An 18,442-nucleotide genomic window follows, 5' to 3' on the forward strand; every position below is an offset into this window, starting at 1 on the left:
GAAGTGCCTCTGACGGGGTGGCACAGCCAGCACAGCTGTTGGCAGAATGTCCAGGGGCCACTGACACCCCTGGGTGCCATCGAGCAGTGCCAGCCCACCCAGCCCTGCCTGCTGTGGGTGCCATCCCCTGCTGCAGCACCCGCAGCCCTGGCTGCACTAATTGGCCCATGCGGCTAATTAGCTGCCAGGTAATGAATTATGCAGCGATGCCGAGCCTCAGCGTTGTTCCACCAGGTGCTGCACGTGGAGGGGGCTGCTCGGGGAGCAGAGGCAGCTGCAGCAGGAGCTGTGACTGCCCCGGGCTCGGCTCCTCCTGGGCAGCTCACCTGTGTGATGAGCAGGGCCAGGGAAGGATCCCCTCGGCCCAGCTCCTCTCAAGAGCTCTGCAGCACGAGTGGGATCAGGGACCACTTAAATCACATTCATTATGTTTAACTATTTACGAGCTGATAAATATTGAACAGCTGCTCTCTGGGGTTCAGGCCCGAGTGAACCCATCAAAACACAGCACAAAGGGCAGTGGCCGTGCTGTGGGGGCAGCTGGGGCCCTGCTGTGCCAGGGATGACTGCAAAGTCGTGTGACAGCCCTGTCCCCTGTCCCCTGTCCCCTGTCCGGGCAGAACCCAGGCTGGGCAAGCAGGGGGGCTCCCTCTGCTCAGCATCAGGTCACCAAACCAGCAGCACTCCAGGTCCCCACCAAACCCTTCCATCCTCATCACACCCCTGCCCTGCCTCCTTGGCATGCAGATTGCCTGCTTGGGGCTTTTTAAGCCATTTTTTAAGAGCTCCTAATGTGCTCTGCATTTTCAGTGCAGCCCTGCCTGCGCCCTCATTTGCTCACCCTTTGGAAAGCTAATACTTGATTTAAGCACATTTCTGCTCCCTCCATTTGTGAGGACAAATGTAAAGTAATTGTTTGATATCGCAGCAGTTTCCTCAGGCTCCAGCTCTAATTTCCCACTAATACAGTATTGTCAGGAGGATCAATCTAACCTGGCACCTTTTGCCTCCTTGGAGTGGATTGGAAATGGCTTTTCTACTGTGAGGTTGGGATTTGTGAGTCTTGCTGTGAATGTTTTTCTCCTTTAAAGGAAAAATCATACAAGCCAATATCCCATTTTCCTGTCCATGGCCATTAACTCCCGTCTTTCCCCCCACCTGCCCATAACTGCTCCCCTCACTGCTGTGTCTTCCCTGTGCCTGGCAGTGGCAGAGATGCAGATGGGGCTCTCTTAGGTGCCCACTGATAACCTGCAGTTTTGTCCTGCTGGAGCTCACTGGTTACTCATCACTGTCCATGGTGTTCTGCATCCCTACTCAGCTGTGCATCCCTCTGAGACATCCCCATCCCGTGCCAGGGCCCTGGAGCCCCAGGCAGGGCTGTGCCACAGGTCCCCTGGGTCATGTCAGGCTGAGCCCCTGTCCTGCCCCAGCCCCTGCCCCTTCCCTCTCCTGCCCGTGGGTCTGGGGGCTCCCCATGGCCCCCCAGCTCTGCCCAGCCCTGGCCTAAGAACAGCCCATGCATACGGACTGGTGGAAGCCACTTTATTTACACGAAGGGATCACAAGCTGAACAAGGAAACTAGTGCCACTAAAGTACCCGTAACAGCAGGATTCTGTGCTTTATTCACAGGACAAAATATCAGTACAACATTTTCCATAGACTTCTTGGTCAAGCAGATACATCTCACTGTCCTCATGGGTACACGTGTGACAAAGGCAGAGTGGAGTGGCTGCAGCCTGGCAGGGACAGTCCCAGTGCCACTGTCCAGGAGCACCCGTGTGACACAGAGGGATGTGCTTGGGAGCAGCCTGAACACGGGCTGCAGCAGGGGCCGTGGCCCTGGGGGCTGTGTGGTGCTCAGGGCAAACAGGACCCCACAGAGGAGCCACTGGGACCCGCTGGGACAGGCGGTGCTGGGCACTCACCCCTTGGCTGGGTGGCTGCAGCAGGACTCTGAGTCTTCCTTGTCTTGGCTCACTCTGGAGCACTGCAGACTCCCAAGGGACAGGAACCCCTTGGCTGCCCCTGCTCACCATTCTGGGCAGGATGGGCTGGGGGGTCCTGGCTCCAGCCCCTCCTCGCAGCAGCCTGCAGCCTCTGTCACTGCAGCTCTGCTCCTGGACACTCACTCCCACCTGAAGTCCTGCCCCACTGTTTCATAGAATTTGATATTATAAGGTCTATAAAAGTCCCGAAGCTGCTCGATCACCTCGGGGTCTATCTGCACGTGAGTCCTGCCCTTGGACTTGCCCAGGCAGCGGGGCAAGCCGCTGCTCTCTGACTTCTTCAGGCACGGAAAGCCTTTTGTCTTGTTGAAGTAGAAGTGCTTGTCTGTGATAACCCGTTTGATGCCCAGGAAATCCTGCACTTTGCCCATCTCCCCCGCAGGGTCTGTGATCAGCTTCTCCCCGCTGACAAAGTGGATCTGGGAGAGGGGGAAGTACTGCAGCCAGCTCTGCAGGTGCACGGCGTACATCCCGATGCGGATGGCGTTCCAGGACGTGTCCACCAACCCCAGGCTGCGGTTGCGGAAGGTCAGCCCCTCGAAGGTGGGGATGTCTGGCTTCTTGGAGAGGGTCTGTGTGTAGTCAGAGATGGCCCTGGTGACCGGGTTCCGCACCACCACGATCAGCTTGGTGTCCCGGGACATGTTGAAGATGCGCCGCGGGGCCTCCTTGGTGACAAAGTAGCTGGGGGTCTTCTCCACCGTGATCTGGCTGTCCAGGGTCCGGGGCATCAGGCTCCTGCAGGCAAGCACAGGGTGATGGTGAAGGAGGAGCTGGGACAGGAACCAGGAGGTGGAGACGAGTGCCCTCCCCGTGGGACAGAGCAGGCACAGACCCCTCAGCAGCTGTGCAGGACCTTGGCCACGGTGACTGCCAGGGCCGTGCCAGTGGCAGGGGACAGCCTGGGCAGAGGGTGGGGGCACTGGCAGCCCCACACTCAGGAGCAAGCGTGTGTCCTGTGCCAGGATGCAGGAATGTGCTGGCTGTGCCACACCAGCACCACAAGGAGCCTTGGGGAGCAATGGGCTGTGCCACTGCCAGTGGGAGCTGGAGCTGCCCAGGGATGTGGGCTTGTTCCCACCAGGGTATCACCCACCCCACCAGGCCCTGAGCAGCCCCAGGAGCTCCAAATGGGCTCCTGGGTACACACATCTGCTTCTGGCATTGGGAGCTGGGCTGCAGGCCAGGCAAGGAGCACCGGACTGGGGGAAATGCAGCATCCCTGCAGCACAGCTTAGCACTAATTAAATCATTTGCTTTGACATCTGAACATCCAAATCAAATAAAAACTAATGGGATGGAAAGATTTATAAATTGGTCTTGTATTACTAGAGTAAACTATCAAATCCACTGCAGTCAGATTCATGGCATTGGAGGTCCCCTGGCTGGAGCAGGCAGGGAGCAGGTAAGGGAATGCCTGGCTGGGGTGGAAGGGAGTTCTGGCAGCCAGGATGAGGCCAGCACCCTTCTGCTGCATCCACACCTTAGCAGTGCCCTGTGGCACCAGCAGCTGCCGTGGTGTGAGCAGGCACAGCCCAAATTCAGCTCCCTGTGAGCCCCCACAGCACACCCAGGCACTGCCTGCCTGCCTGGGCCCGCAGTGCTGCTTGTCCCTGCACAGGGACCTGGCCCTGGTGATGCCACCCTGACTGCCCCAGCCACTTCCAGGCCAGCAGCAACCATGGAGACCAAACACACCATCCATCCCTGCAGCCATTCCTGAACCATCCCTCCTTACAGGCATCCCTGAACCATCCCTCCCTGCAGCCATTCCTGAACCATCCCTCCCTGCAGCCATTCCTGAACCATCCCTCTCTCAGCCATTCCTGAACCATCCCTCCCTGCAGCCATCCCTGAACCATCCCTCCCTGCAGCCATTCCTGCTCCCATCCCTCTCTGCAGCCATCCCACAGGAGAGCACAAGGCACTGAGTTATCTGTGCACCAAACCCAGCAGAGCTGCCAGGGCCATGCCAGCACCACAGCACGAGGAATTCCAGTGCAGTGCCCAGGACCTGGCACCTCCAGCACCCCTAAAACAAGCCCATGGCCAGCAGCACTGGGCTGATGAGAGACCTGGCTGGGAGGAGATGCAGCAGCAGCTCATGACACCCTGTGTGACAAGAGGACAGAGAGGGATGCAGGACATGGGAGCAGTGCTGGCAATGCCGAGGGCACCGTCCCACACACTCTTGACCAGCTTCCTAATTTGAGAGAAAGCAAACTAATTAGTCAGCATAAACTAGCAGGGCTGGTTCACTGAGGTACCTGAGCGTGGATGGCTCTTAATTGGCCTTTCCCACTGCTCTGCTTCAAACCCCATAAATCCCGATTACGATCCCCATTGGTTAATGACTGTCAGGAAGTGCTAATTCAGTGCAGGCACATGGCTCTATCTCCACATCACAAACAAGTTTCATCATAAATCAGCTCAGGACAGCTCTGTAAGTGATCCACTATTACAATATATTGTGGAGAATCATAAAACTGCTGTTTCATTAATGGCTCATCCTCAAGCCTGTTAGACTTTCATTACGTGAGTTATTAGGTCCATGCATTCAAAATACAAAATTACAGGTTCTAATTCATTATGAAAAACACAAAACCTCTGCATAGTAAATTACTGAAATGAGACAAGAGTTGGTTTTCTTTTTAAATGGACTCCCAGTGTTTGCTGCTCTTGAGCAACAGAGACTGCTGAGACAACAAAACACAGCACGGGCAGATAAATAAATCACCAGTGAAGCCATGCAAGGGGGAGAGATGTCATCCAGGCATTCATTTTCCCGCTAACAGCAGGATCCCCAGGGCTGCAGGAGCAGGGAAATGCATGGCAAACTTAATTACACCAGACTTTAAAATAATATTTTTGGACTTGTGCATTGGCAGGGTTATTTGCATACAAATAGCATGTCACACAGCTTTAGGGCCGGCTGGCAGGTGGAGGTGTGGAGGTTCTTGGTGCTGGCCCACAGTGCCACAGCTGCATGGCCAGGGCTCAGCCAGGAGCTGCTCCTGCTGCTCCACGGACACATCCTGCGCTCCATGGACCTGTCCTGTGCCCCGCTGCTGTCCCCAGCTGCCCTTGGCTCTGTCTGCTGGCATGTGCTGAGCCAGCTGCTGCCAGCATGGGGACACGGAGGGGGGAGGACGGCTGGGGCACTGCACACTGCTCTGCTGCAGGGACAGCATTAATTCCTCCTGAATTAGAGATTACTTTCACTAGAGCTGCCCAATTCCTAAAGCCCTTTAGTGCCATTTGGTACGGGCATGAACACTCCCTTCAGCCCAGATTCAGAGGTCGTGTTTGCCCACGTTGGTGACATGGGGACACACGTGGGGACAGCCCAGGGGAGCTGCTGTGCCCTGCTGTGCCCTGGGGCCCCCAGAGCCAGCAGAGCCCCCACAAACCCAGCACCCCAGAGCTGCTGGGCAGCAGCAACACAGAGCCTGGCCTGGCTGTGGCAGCATGAAGGCAGCCCTGAAGGGGTTAACTCCTCCCCAGCACCTTTCCGAGCCCTGAATTATTAATTTTGTTATAATCTGCCTTTGGGCACCCTGCAGCCCCTACAACACTCCCACATTAAAGAAACATGCGCTCCCTCACTGCCCGCGCCGCTTTGATGTCGAACACGCGTGAAACACTCCCAGGGAGGCACGGTACAAAACCTCACCACGGTACCAAACCAAAACCTCACCACGGTACAGAACCTCACCACGGTACCAAACCTCACCAGGGTACAAAACCAAAACCTCACCACAGTACAAAACCTCACCACGGTACAAAACCAAAACCTCACCATGGTACCAAACCTCACCAGGGTACAGAACCTCACCACGGTACAAAACCAAAACCTCACCATGGTACCAAACCTCACCACGGTACAGAACCTCACCACGGTACAAAACCAAAACCTCACCATGGTACAAAACCTCACCACGGTACCAAACCTCACCACGGTACCAAACCTCACCACGGTACAGAACCAAAACCTCACCAGGGTACAAAACCTCACCACGGTACAAAACCAAAACCTCACCATGGTACCAAACCTCACCACGGTACAAAACCAAAACCTCACCACGGTACCAAACCTCACCACACAGCTGAGACTCTGCACATCAGACGGGAGGGCAGTGCCCCAGAATCCCATGCCAGCCCCGGGGCAGCCCTGCCTGCTGTGGGCAGGGGTTGCTGTGTGCCATCCTGCTCCATCTGCTCAGCACCATAAAAACAAACTGCTGGATTTGGCAGAGTCCCCAGTGCCAGCGCCTGTGGTGGCAGCTCTGCGCTCCCCTGACGCCACCAGCACAGAGGGTGACAGGGCTGTGAGTGCTGGGACATGAGCACGGGGAGCACTGGGGCCAGCTCTGCTCTCAGCAGGACTGTGCTGTGCCGTGCCGTGCTGTGCCATGCCGTGCTGTGCCGTGCCAAGGCTGCACACACAGCTGGCAGCACCATCAGCTCCTGCCTGGCACCCCTGCTCAGCAGAGTGGCAGTGCTGGGTGAAAGTTCCAGCAAAGCAGCTTCTGGTAGCTTTGGGAAGTTTAAACAAAACTGGTTAAACGTGAGAAACTGAGGTGTGGGGACAATAAAAAGCTGAGAGACAGCGCAGGGGCCATGCAGGACACAGCCATGCCCTGGTGGCGGCTGCAGCCCCTGGCTGGCACAGCTGGCACAGCTGGCACAGCTGGCCCAGAGTGGGCTCAGCCCTGCCCACAGGACAGGCTGGCTGCACCCCAGGCTGCAGGACCACACCAGGGCACAGCTACAGACACCAGCCATGGCCCTGCTGCCACCACCCCACGCTACAGCAGCCAGGATTTAATGATGGAGCAGCTCCCTTTAATAAATGTTTATGTTCAAAGAATTTACACCAGTGCTTGCAGAGAGCTAATGAGGGACATTTCCATGCATAAAAGCAGAGCGAACACAGTAATTAACTTTGTTGCTGATTCATTTTTAATCATTTAAATGCTCCAGAGATTTGCAGTGTCCTTTAAGTCAAGAGTTTCCTTTCCAAAGGGCACAGTGCCACTGCCCTTCACACTGTGGCCAGGGCCGGGTCCCACCACGGACACCCAGGGCCAGGGATCCTTTCCCCACCAGACTCACAAGCCCATGGCGTGCCAGGCCACCAGCTGAATTTGGTGCTTCCAAAGCAAAGGTGAGAACAATCTGCAGCATTTACAAACAAGGACAAGGAACTGAGCTAGGATTCCTTAACTCCAAAGGCTGGGCACCCATGAGCTCATGAGCTCCTCTGAGAGGGAAGCTCTCCTGGCCCCAGTGAGGGGCTGGCAGCGCTGGTCCATGCTGGGGCAGGACAGCAGCTCTGTCATGACAGTGGCTCTGTCACGACAGCAGCACTCTCAGGACAGCAGCACTCTCAGGACAGCAGCACTCTCAGCTCTGTCAGGACAGCGGCTCTGCTGTCCGGGCAGGGCAGTGCCCAGGGCTCGCTGCCCTCCAAGGACACTGCCCACGCACCAGGCTCTGCCAGGGGCTCCACGCCCATTCCCCAGAGCCAGGGCTCTCTCTGAACTCCAGGAAATTTCAAAGCATCCTTGAAGCTGCTGCCTTCCTCTCCTCTCGCTAATTAACTTTACCCATAGCACTGTCAGTAAAGCCCGCAAACATGTGCCGGGCAAAGCCTAATGGGCTCCCATTTGTGTGCGCGCCAGCCCGGCCATTAGCCGGGAGCAATTAGCGTCAATTAGCGTCTGCAGGGGAGCGGCTCTGCCGGCTCCTGGCTTGCTTGTCCTCCCGCAGGCCAGGGGACACGGGGGGGACACGGGGGGGACACGGGGGGGACACGGCCACACTCCCAGCCAGGGCAGCCCCTGCTCCAGCCTTCCCTGCGCTGCTCACCGCCCGGAGCATCCCAAACCCGGGGACTCCAGCAGTGCCCAGGACCTGCTGGGGAAGCCAAGCTGGGCCCAGGGCCGCCCCTGGGATCAGGGGGTGCAGGCAGGTGGGTCTGTGCAGAACCAGACGGGCTCTGCCCTGTGCCAGTGCCACCTCCGGGCTCAGCTGGGGCAGGGTGGGTGGGAGCCGGGCTCAGCCTGCTGCTGCTGCAGCCACAAGGAAAATCCCCTCTCTGTGAAAACAACTCTGGAGCATCTCACAGGATCACTCAGGAATCCTGAGGAGGAAAACTGCACCCCGAGATGCTGCAATTAGAGCCCCTACTCAAAATTAACGGCAATTTAAATCGCACCATCTTCCCTGTGTTCTGGAAAATATTGAAGGTTATTGGCCCCCACTGCTTGCAGCAGGAAAAAGCTCAATATTGAACATTTAGTGCAGGATTGGTAATGAATCGATATTCCCCAGTAGCTGCTGTTTGGTTTCAGTTGTCTTAAAACAGACCTTGCTAAAAATATCTTTCCTGTAGTGTATCTGTAGCTAATGAGGTGGATTAGAGACTGATGGGAACTGGGGGCTCTGGGGCAGTGAGTGGGCAGCCCCGGGTGCTGGTGCCACACGGGGGGAGCCCAGGGCTGGCTCTGCCCTGCACGGGGAGCTGGGGCTGCTCGGGGCCATGGCAGCAGCAGGAGGCACCACGAGAGCAGCTGTGAACAAGCGTGACATTTGGAGAGGCAAGGACAGGAGGTGTCCCCTCTGCCAGCGCTGCCACCTCTGCGTCAGACAAATGCCAGGGCAGGGGGAAACGTGAGAAAAGGGTAACCAACATTTCTGGAGCATGAGGGGCTCCGTTCTCACGCTACTTGCATCTGCACCAAAGACCAGCTCGGGCTCTCTGCTTGGTCCCCACTGGGGCACGGGGGGCAGGCACGGCTGAGTTGGCACTCAGCAGCCAGGGGCTCCTGCAGGCAAAGCCTCTGCTCACACACATCAGGGAATGCCTTTACCTGTGCCTTTGCAAGGGTGTGTGCTGTGAGCAGCCTGCAGCCACCACCCTCCACCGCAGCAGAAACCCTGACAGCCCCAGCCAGGCCAGGCACAGCCCCTGCTCTGGGGTCCTGCAGGCAGCCCCTGCACTCCCTCACAGCCCCACATCTGCTCCCCCAGCCTCTGCTCTGTCCTTCCTGGCCATGGCACTGGCAGGACCCTGCTCTCCTGCTCCAGGCTCTTGGCAGAGCGACAGGAGCTGATCCCGCTGTGGGTTAGACCTGCTCCACATTTAATTGCTCCAGTTGCAAGGAGGAAAATCAATTCCACGTTTTATACTTTAGCAGCCTCTGCGCTTAAGTTTTGGCACATTTGTCAGTTTAAAAATAAAAAGGTAATAAAACCAAGGAAGTGTCATTTAATTGTTTTAGCTGAACTAATCTGGAGGCTCCGGTGTGATCTCTCCATCAACCCAGACAGAGCCAGGCCCAGGGCAGGGCACTGCTCCCTGGCCATGCTCCCCCCTTCACACGGAGAATCAGGTGGGAGTTGTCTGCTGGCTGCACACTGCTGCAGCCCCTCAGTGCCACAGGGTGAGGGGACAGGACACAGCTCCTGCCTGTGGCAGCAGCAGCACCACTCCTGGTGTCCACAGGTGCTCCTGCACGCCCCAGGCAGGGTCTGTCCCTTCATCCAGGGCAGGCTCGTGTCCCAAACCTCCTAGGGGAGTGTCACAGGTTCAGTCCTGCACTGCCCACGCTGACAGCACGCAGGGGGAACAAACAGCTCATCAATCACAGACACAAGGATGCAGGGAAGGATCCCAGCTCAGGATTTGGGGGATTGCTTCCCAGCCAGGTTTTGAGCCCATGCAGCTCCCCTCTGAGCGAGGGGCTCAGCCAGGACCCGTATTCTGCTCTGTCACCCATCCTGCCACTCTGGGCATCTTCCAGAGAAAGCACTGTCCTCTCATGCCTGTGCTGCAGGGCTGCTCACTGCTGCTGGCTTTGTGGGGGTGCAGGATGGGTGACAGTGCCTGATGTTGGGGGGAAGGTGTGGGAAGGGCACAGACCTGCCAAGGGGCAAGAGCCAGTGAAGGATGTTGCTGTAGCTACTCTCTGAGGAACAGGGCAATGCAGGACAGCCTCAGGAGAGGGAAATAGCTTCAGTGAGCTTCACCTGCGCCTGTCTTGGCTCTCCTGTCACCTGCCACCAGTGCTGGCACCAAAGATCTGCCCATTCCTGGCTGCAGGGTCGGCTGTGACCCAGCAGGACACTGCAGATCATTCTGATCATTCTCTCCATGCAGTGCCTGAGTGCCTCTCAAGGCTCCATCCCAGCTGCCAGGACCTGAGCAGAGCTGGGAGTGAGCAGTGTCACTGACCCCACGCCTGCTTGCCACTGAGCACTGACCTGCTTTGGAACTGGGGACATCTCCGCCAGGAAATGCTGTGGAGATGGAGGGAGCCTGGCGTGGCCCCACAGGTGCCTCCTCCACCCGCACAGTGCTCTGACACACGGGCAATGCCAGAGTCCCTGCCCCTGCTCTGAGCTACCAGCACCCGGGGCCGGGCCAAGGGCCCCTCTGCTTCCCGAGGCAGAAGCCGCAGGACCTTGCCCGAACACACCCAGCACTCCAGAACAGCACAGCAAACACTCACTGGTACACTGGGTGGGAAGCACAGGGAGCAGGGGGGAATGGCTGGCAGCACCCCAGGGCCCACGGGCGCTGTGAGCTGCTTACAGCAGCACTTCTGCCTCTCCCAGAGCGCCCACTGCACCTCTCAAAAGCCCTGCGGAAACTAAAACCCCATCTCCTGCTGGAGACACGCTCGCTGACCTCTGCAAATTATTAGAGATTCCACACAGATCCACAGTTACTGGAGTTCAGAGAGATGGGATGGCAGAGGGCAAGGACTGCTCCTCTCAGGAGCCAGCGATCAAACCGGGCAGCAGAAGCTGCCGGCAGCGAGCAGGGTGCGGGAGGACAGCCGTGCGTCCTGTGCACAGGCACTCGCCTTTTGGAGAGCCGTTCACCCAGGCAAATGTTTGCTCAGACGGGATGGAATGGATGCCCCGGCACCGTCCCGGCTCCTGGGTACAGCCCAGAGCCCCGGCGAACGGGCAGGACCGAGCCGCGACCCGCTCGGCTCCAGCAAGAGGAGATCAAGGAAAACTCCGAGTGCGGCCGGGCGACAGCGCCCACCGCCCGCCGGGACCGCTCCGGCCGCTCCCGCCCCGCCGGCTCCATGGACTGCCCGAGGAACGCGGAGCCGAGCCCGCACCGAGAGCGAGAGCGCCGGGAGAGGAGAGGGGACGGGCGGGCGAGAGCCCGCGGTGTGCAGGGACGGGGATGCTCCGGGCCGGGGGGATGCTCCGGGCCGGGGGGGATGCTCCGGGCCGGGGGGGATGCTCCGGGCCAGGGGGATGCTCCGGGCCGGGGGGGATGCTCCGGGCCAGGGGGATGCTCCGGGCCAGGGGGATGCTCCGGGCCGGGGGGGATGCTCCGGGCCGGGGGGGTCGGGGACAAGGGGTGCCCAAGGGGGCGGGCGGGGGCCGGTGCCGCAGCCCCCCGCCCTCACCTGTACCACTCCAGCCCGCGGTGGTAGTTCCTGTCGAAGAAGTGGGGCTCGGTGCCCAGAGCGCGCACCTCGGGGTGCACCCGGATGAACTCCAGCACGGCGCGGGTCCCGCCCTTCTTGACGCCCACCACGATGGCCCGCGGCAGGCGCTTGGTGCCGGGGCGGGCCGGGCCCGGGGCGCTGCCGGCCGGCGGGGCTGGGGGTGCCCGTCCGCACGCCCGGGGCTGCTGCAGAAGTTTCTTGGCGGCGGCGGCGGCGCGGGCGGGCGGGCAGCGGGCGCGGGGCGCGGCGGGGCTGCCGCAGCAGCACAGGAGGCTGTAGCACAGGTACGAGCAGGACAGCGACAGCGTGAAGAGGACGAGGACCCTCCCTGCCAGCCGCCGGGACGGAGCCGGAGCCACGGCCGGGGCCCGCCCGCTGGGCGCCCTACGCGCCATGGCTCCATGGGGCCGCGCCGCCGGGCACGGCGGGCCCCGGCCCGGAGCCCCGGCCCCGGCGCGGCCGCTCCGGCATCTCCCGCGGCTACGCTGGGGCGCGGCCGGGCCGCCCGAGGGGGCTGCGCCCGCCCCGGCCCCCCTGCGCCCGCCGCCCTGCCGCGGCCATCCCCGCCACCGGCGGCGGCGACTCCGCGCTGCCTCCGCGGGAAGTGCCGGGGCAGCGGCGGCTGCGGCGCTATTTAAGGGGCCGCCTGACGTCAGCGCCTCCCGGAGCCCCCGCGGCCGCTCGGCGGCCGGTGCCTCCCCCGGGCCGGGCCGGGCCGGGGGTACCGCGGCTCACAGCCCTTCCTCCCGGCACCGGGCCGGTCCCGCTGCCCGCCCTGCCCTGCCCTGCCCTGCCCTGCCCGCTGCCGCTGCGATCGTCCCGTCCCCGCTCACGCTGTCCTGCCCGGCCGTGCCCCGCTGTGCCCCCACGTCCAGCCCCGAGCCGCTCGCAGCCGCGCTGTGCAGCCGGGGCTGGGTGCGGAGCGGCGCCTCCCGCAGCCGCGCATCCTCCGCCCGAGAGCGGGGACCAGCGCCGGGATGGTGTGAGCAGCCCTCGGCCGGGAGCGGCAGCCGCGGCTCGGGGCTGCGAGGGTCCCGGGCGGTCCCCGGGATGCCCCAGCCCGGAGCCGGAGCCGCGCTGCCCGAGCCATCCTTCCCCGAGGGGAGCGCGGCGGGGCCGCCCCACGGCAGCAGTCGCTTCTGTCCTCGGCAAGGGCAGGAGGAGCAGCCATCGGCCGCCGCCGTGCCGCCGGTAAGTAGGAGGGAAAAGCTTTGGAGTGACGCATGAATTCAATTTCAGTGCCGGGCTGGGGCTGCTCAGCCCCGCCTGTCCCGGGTCGGATGCCCCACATGCAGGCTGACCCGAAGCCCAGCGGCTGTGGCAGAATCTGAGTGCAGACTGCTCCATCCCCATCCCCGGCTCTCCTTTTCCTTCCTCTTGCGCATCCCAGGCTTGGCTGCTCCTGCTGAGCCAAAGGGCTGCGTGCGGCACCGCTTAGACATTAGCAGCCATCGCTCCTGCTTTTTCAGCACTAGAGGCTTGATCAGCTGCAGAAAACTACTTGTCTTGTTCCTTGGGAGGAAGGATGATGACAGGGAGCGACGGGCGACAAGTGCCGGCCCGACACAAACGAGGATGCCGCAGCTCCCGGCACCCAGTCCAGGTTCCCTCCTGTGCAGCACCCAGAACCCGGTGCAGACGTGAGAAACAATGGAGAAAAAAATGAAAAGCAGAGCTGCCTGCAGCCTCTCACCTGGGCTGGTGCGGGAGCAGCGGCACTGCTCCTCCCTGGGAGCAGGAATGGAGTTTCCAGCAAGAAGTATCCTGTTGCCTCAGGAGAGCTCTGGATCTAGAGGATGGGCTCTGTCCTCGTGGAGAGAAACCTCATCATCCTCAGTGACCCACGGGTTTTTCCTTTTGGGACACTGGGCTGTGCCGGGCAGGGCTGAGCCCCAGCCCCTCTGTGTGGGTCGAAGCAGGGGATGGAGCCACAGCCCTGGGTGATCCCTGACTGATGGGAACGCACCCAGAGCTGCTTCTCCCACCACTCGTGCTGCACCAGAGCCAGTGCAGGGCCCTGGCACTGACAGAGCACACAGGACTTCAGCCTCCTTTCCAGGGCCACTGCCCTGCCTGGCCAACTGCAGGTACCCGAGGGGCCAGGCACCGGCAGGTTCTGCTTTCCACGGTGGAAAGTGTCCATCACTTAGTTCCTCTCCATGACAAACTGCCAAATCTGTGGAAAAGTTGCTTTTTCCATTTTAGATCACCACCTCCATGTGGTGATCCAGCCTCGGCAGCAGACACATTGCCTAAGCATGAACATTAGAGGCGTCTGGATAAATAAAGCTGCTGCGGATGCCTCAACACCTCCAGGTTTCTCTGCTTGCAAGGGAGGAATGTTTTGTAAAGCCGACAATTTTGCTTCCAGTCTTTGTATCCGCGCAGGGCATGTCTTTCCCATTACATGTTTGCTGTTTACACCCCACGCCACATAAACAACAGCTTTCTGGTGCCATCAGCACGCTCCCAGCCCTGCTGCCTGTGCTGGCAGAGCCCCGGGAGCCAGCCCCAGTGGGATCCCCAGAGCAGGGTGCCAGGCACTGGCATTGCAGGAGGAAAGAGTCCCCTGGACCCCTGCAGAAAGTTCCCTCTCCTCAGCAGCGTGGGGGCTGGAGGAAGAACTGGGAGCTCTGGAAAACATCCTGCCTCCTTCTGCCCCCCTCACCCCATCCTCTGTGGAGCTGGTGCTGCATCCTGCTCCCAGCCTCACACCATCCATCCCCTCCTCACCTTTCCTCAGCCACTTCTCAGGGTCCCACCAGTGCTTCCTCCCCTCCCCATCTCTCCTGGGTCCCTGGCTCTGTTCCCAAGCAGATCTTTCCCATCTTGCCTCCTTCATCCCTGCCAAGCTCTCCAATCTCCTGCTCTACTGGGATTTACCAAAGCAGCTAGAAACCCTGTGCCTTGTCTGACATTAACCCTGAAGGACCCCCAGCATCCCATCCTTCCCAGGCCACTTGCAGCTCCTCGATGCTGGTTTGCCCGGGGTAAACTCTGGGTGAATCAAAAGGCAGAAAATCAAAAGTTTCTCCAGCGTGGCCCCTGCAGCCCCTCCCTGCTCAGAGCAGCACTGGGCTCGTGGGACCGTGGGGCTGTGGCCGAGCAGCACTCGTGACACAGACACCAAGGACGGGATTTGGAGCTGTGTTCAGCCTCAGGCCAGCCCTTTTGCCTTGTTCCCCTCTGAGAGACTGACCTCACCTCAGCATGAGCTGACAGCAGCAGGAACCACTGGTGGGGCTCACAGCTCTGTGTTTTCCAGGGAGGACCTGGCCCAGGGCTCAGCCCAACACAAACACCTGCCAGGCAGGCAGAGAGAAGAGCTGCCCAAGTGTAGGGATCAGTAAATTATTACAGAAATAAACAAAGTTTGTGCCAGGAGCACATGAAGCCTGAAAGAATAGGGAAGCAATAAAGTGCACAGTAGAAACAGCAAATAAGATTAAACGTGGTGTCCTGCCCATTATGTCTCCATGTTGATGGCAGAACAGAGCAAGTTTAGAATTTATTTCAGAGCCAAAGAAAGCGCTCAGCACCGAAGTGTCACTGCTAGTCCAGTTTTCTGTGTCTGATATTTATGTCATAAAGAACCTTTTGGTTCTGCGCTGACAAATTGCCACCTACCCCTGTATGGGGAATGTTCATGGGCAGGGAGATCCTCAGTGCTGCAGGGCAGCCAGGGCTGAGCTGTTCCAGCCTCTGGGCCTGTTGCTGAAGTCCTTCCCTGTTCTCCTTGTCCTGGCAGGGAACCTGGAGCTGCTGAAAGGACATTTTGTCATTCTGGAGTCGGGCAGTGGAGCAGGGGGATGCAGATCCATGGGCAGCAGTGAGGGGCCAGGAGGACACACGGATGGGGATCAGAGACCTGTTCCACATCCCCAGGATACTGGGGACACTCTGGGGGGCACAGGCCAGCAGGACTCAGCTGTTCCCAAGCACTGTGAGCACGCTGGGGCTGCATCCTCATCCCAAAGTCTCCAGGATCACTGTGTCAGCATTTGAGGGGTTCCCTCCCCTCGGTGTCCCCCTGCTCCATCCTGGCCTGCTGAGAGCCACAGCTGGGTGCTGCAGAGGATGGAACTGGTGCTCAGTCCCATCAAATAATGGCTCTTCAGCTGCCCTGGCCCCGAGCTGCTTCTGAGGGCTCATCCTGCTGCACAGCCCCTCGGGTCATTCACACCCCACCTGGCACATCTCCCAGCTCTGCACTTCGGGGTCTCCTAGAGGCAGAGGGGTCTCAAAGGGCTCCTCAGACAGCAGGATGGAAGTGCAGGCAGTGGAGCTGCCTTGAATTGGGTCTGAACTCTTGTTAAGCCTCATTAATCAGTTGTAAATGCACTGTATTCTCAATAAGGTCAGAAACAATAAATTTAATTTTGACTCTGACTCAAGCTACTTTGGTCCTAATTCTGAGCCTCCTGCCCAGCCGGAGCAGCCAGCCCTGGCTGTGCTGCACAAACTCATTTGATTCTGAAATGCATTTTTAAGCAGGATGGAGTGGTGCTTAAAAGCTAAATGGCTTCCCCCGGCTGTAATCACTGCTCAAGAGTCCTGGAATGAAAGGGATAAAGTCTGGGGGCGGGGGGAGGTTTTAATCTCACTGAGTAGATTACAGAGATTACTGCAATTTAATCCTTACATATCTGTCACTGACGCTGCAAAGACCATAACCGAGGTGGGCAGGGGTGTGCCGGCCCCCTCCGAGCTCCTGCCCCTCGGAGCAGCCACGGTTCAGCTCTGCTGGGGACAGCTCTGCTGGGGACAATCCTGCTGGGGACAATCCTGCTGGGGACAGCTCTGCTGGGGACAGCTCTGCTGGGGACAGTCCTGCTGGGGACAATCCTGCTGGGGACAGTCCTGCTGGGGACAGTCCTGCTGGTGGCAATCCTGCTGGGGACAGTCCTGCTGGGGACAATCCTGCTGGGGACAGTCCTGCTGGGGACAATCCTGCTGGGGACAGCTCTGCTGGGGACAGCGCTGCTGGGGACAGTCCTGCTGGGGACAGCTCTGCTGGGGAAAATCCTGCTGGGGACAGTCCTGCTGGGGACAGTCCTGCTGGGGACAATCCTGCTGGGGACAGCTCGCTGGGGACAGTCCTGCTGGGGACAGTCCTGCTGGGGACAGTCCTGCTGGGGACAGCTCTGCTGGGGACAATCCTGCTGGGGACAGTCCTGCTGGGGACAGTCCTGCTGGGGACAGCTCTGCTGGGGACAATCCTGCTGGGGACAGTCCTGCTGGGGACAGTCCTGCTGGGGACAATCCTGCTGGGGACAGCTCTGCTGGGGACAGTCCTGCTGGGGACAGTCCTGCTGGGGACAGTCCTGCTGGGGACAGTCCTGCTGGGGACAATCCTGCTGGGGACAGCTCTGCTGGGGACAGTCCTGCTAGGGACAATACTGCTGGGGACAGTCCTGCTGGGGACAGTTCTGCTGGGGACAATCCTGCTGGGGACAGTCCTGCTGGGGACAGTTCTGCTGGGGACAGCTCTGCTGGGGACAGTCCTGCTGGGGACAGTCCTACTGGGGACAGCTCTGCCACCACGCCGGGCCACTGCTGCTCCCCCGACAGTGCCAGTGCCAGGCCAGGCTGTCTCTGTCCCAGCCTTCCCACCTGGGCAGGGAAGGCAGCTGCTCTGGGACTCTGGGCTCAATCTTGTCCGTGGGCCTGGGCACCTGCCGGCCATGCTGGGCTGGAAATGCACCAGAACCTGGAGGAGGCAGATCTGGACACAGTTCCCTGTGTCCTGGTTCCCCAGGGGGGCTGGATGCTCCCTGTCCCCATGAGCATCCTTCCTGCCCCAGGGCCCAGAGCCCTCGCTGGTGCTGCAGGGGCTGTCAGCTCGGGGCTGTCAGCGCCAGGCTCGGGGGAGCAGCACGCAGAACGATGCAGTTGCTGGGTTCATGTGCGTGCTGCGGCAGGCGGGGACCCTGTAACCATCCCTGCTCTCACCACACACCATTGCTGCACAGAGCTCTCCCAGGCTCTCTGCAGCGCCTGCTTAGGGTAAATCTCATTATCATTCCTGGGGGATCACAGGGGCAGGAGCTAGTTCTCCAATAACTAGAAATATCTCTCTGGCTCACAGACCTTCACAATTATATTTAACTGCAAATGAGGAATCTGTGCTCAAACACAAGCTGGTAAAATTTTTTTGAAGCTTGTTTTCAGTGTCACCTCATGTTCAGCCCAGCTCTTCCTCAGCTCTGTAACCCCGTCCTTGCCTTACGTAAACTGGAAGGCAGAAAATCAGAAGTGATCTGCCCCGTTCCCACTGAAGGCACAGGCCTGGGTAACTCACTCTTGTTCCCAACACTGCTGCCTCCCCTGGCACCATCACTGCGTGGAGGAAGGCCTGCCCTCTTCTTCCTCACTTCACTGAGGGTCCCCCCCGTGTGCCAGGAGGTGACACTGCCCCCTTTAAAAGCCATGAAAGGCCAGGAGGGCAGAAGTGCTGGCAGAGCCCTTGGGCTGTGGAGGTGGCAGTGCCTGACCCAGGAGGGGTCTCTGCAAAACCAGTACCAACCACCTGAGCCATGGGCACCTGGGAGTGGGTCCCTCCTCTTGTTCCCTCCAGGAGAGTGACCACACGGCTCAGGTACAGGGGAACTGGCCACAGCACGGGGCACCCACCTGAACCCCGCAGAGCCAGCAATGCACAAGGTACAGGCAACACCAACCCTGTGCTGCCAGCCCTGCACTGCTGGAGGCTTTTACAGCTGAAGTGTCCTGCCTGACATCCCCGGGCTGGGGACCCCGAGGGCACCTGCACCCAGCCGGGCTCGCCGTGGGGATGCTGGCAGGGCACGAGTGGGGCAGGCAGGGAGGGAGAGGGGCACGGCTGCACCAGACACGAGAGGCTGTGACAGGCAGAACAGCAGAAGCTTTGGTGGCAGCTTTGCACTAAAATTAACTCGTTTGACAGCAGTTTCTGGTGCATTTCCATGGGCTCC

At 59.8% G+C, this 18,442-nt stretch overlaps 1 protein-coding gene and 1 long non-coding RNA gene across 2 annotated transcripts; one reads left to right on the forward strand and one right to left on the reverse strand.

Moving 5' to 3' along the window:
- Window positions 1-1,531: 1,531 nt before the first annotated feature.
- Window positions 1,532-11,884, reverse strand: HS3ST2 (heparan sulfate-glucosamine 3-sulfotransferase 2). Its single transcript, XM_033074605.2, has 2 exons — window positions 11,448-11,884; window positions 1,532-2,748 (listed from the first exon to the last, which is right to left on the reverse strand). Exons 1-2 carry the CDS (start codon window positions 11,882-11,884, stop codon window positions 2,130-2,132), a joined length of 1,056 nt encoding a protein of 351 aa, XP_032930496.1. The 3' UTR covers window positions 1,532-2,129.
- A 645-nt stretch (window positions 11,885-12,529) lies between these two features.
- LOC117003886 lies at window positions 12,530-15,878 on the forward strand. The gene is made up of 2 exons (XR_004419562.1): window positions 12,530-12,680; window positions 15,238-15,878. It is a non-coding gene; the product is annotated as an uncharacterized LOC117003886 (long non-coding RNA).
- The last annotated feature ends 2,564 nt before the right edge of the window (window positions 15,879-18,442 follow it).

This window comes from Catharus ustulatus, chromosome 16, assembly GCF_009819885.2.
Source record: "Catharus ustulatus isolate bCatUst1 chromosome 16, bCatUst1.pri.v2, whole genome shotgun sequence".
In the NCBI taxonomy this organism is placed as follows: Eukaryota; Metazoa; Chordata; class Aves; order Passeriformes; family Turdidae; genus Catharus; species Catharus ustulatus.

Coding starts and splice junctions, on each gene's coding strand:
- HS3ST2 (XM_033074605.2), bottom strand. CDS start 11,884: ATGGCGCGTAGGGCGCCCAGCGGGCGGGCCCCGGCCGTGGCTCCGGCT. Junction 2,749..11,447: donor CGCGGGCTGGAGTGGTACAG/GTGAGGGCGGGG, acceptor GCTTGCCTGCAG/GAGCCTGATGCCCCGGACCC.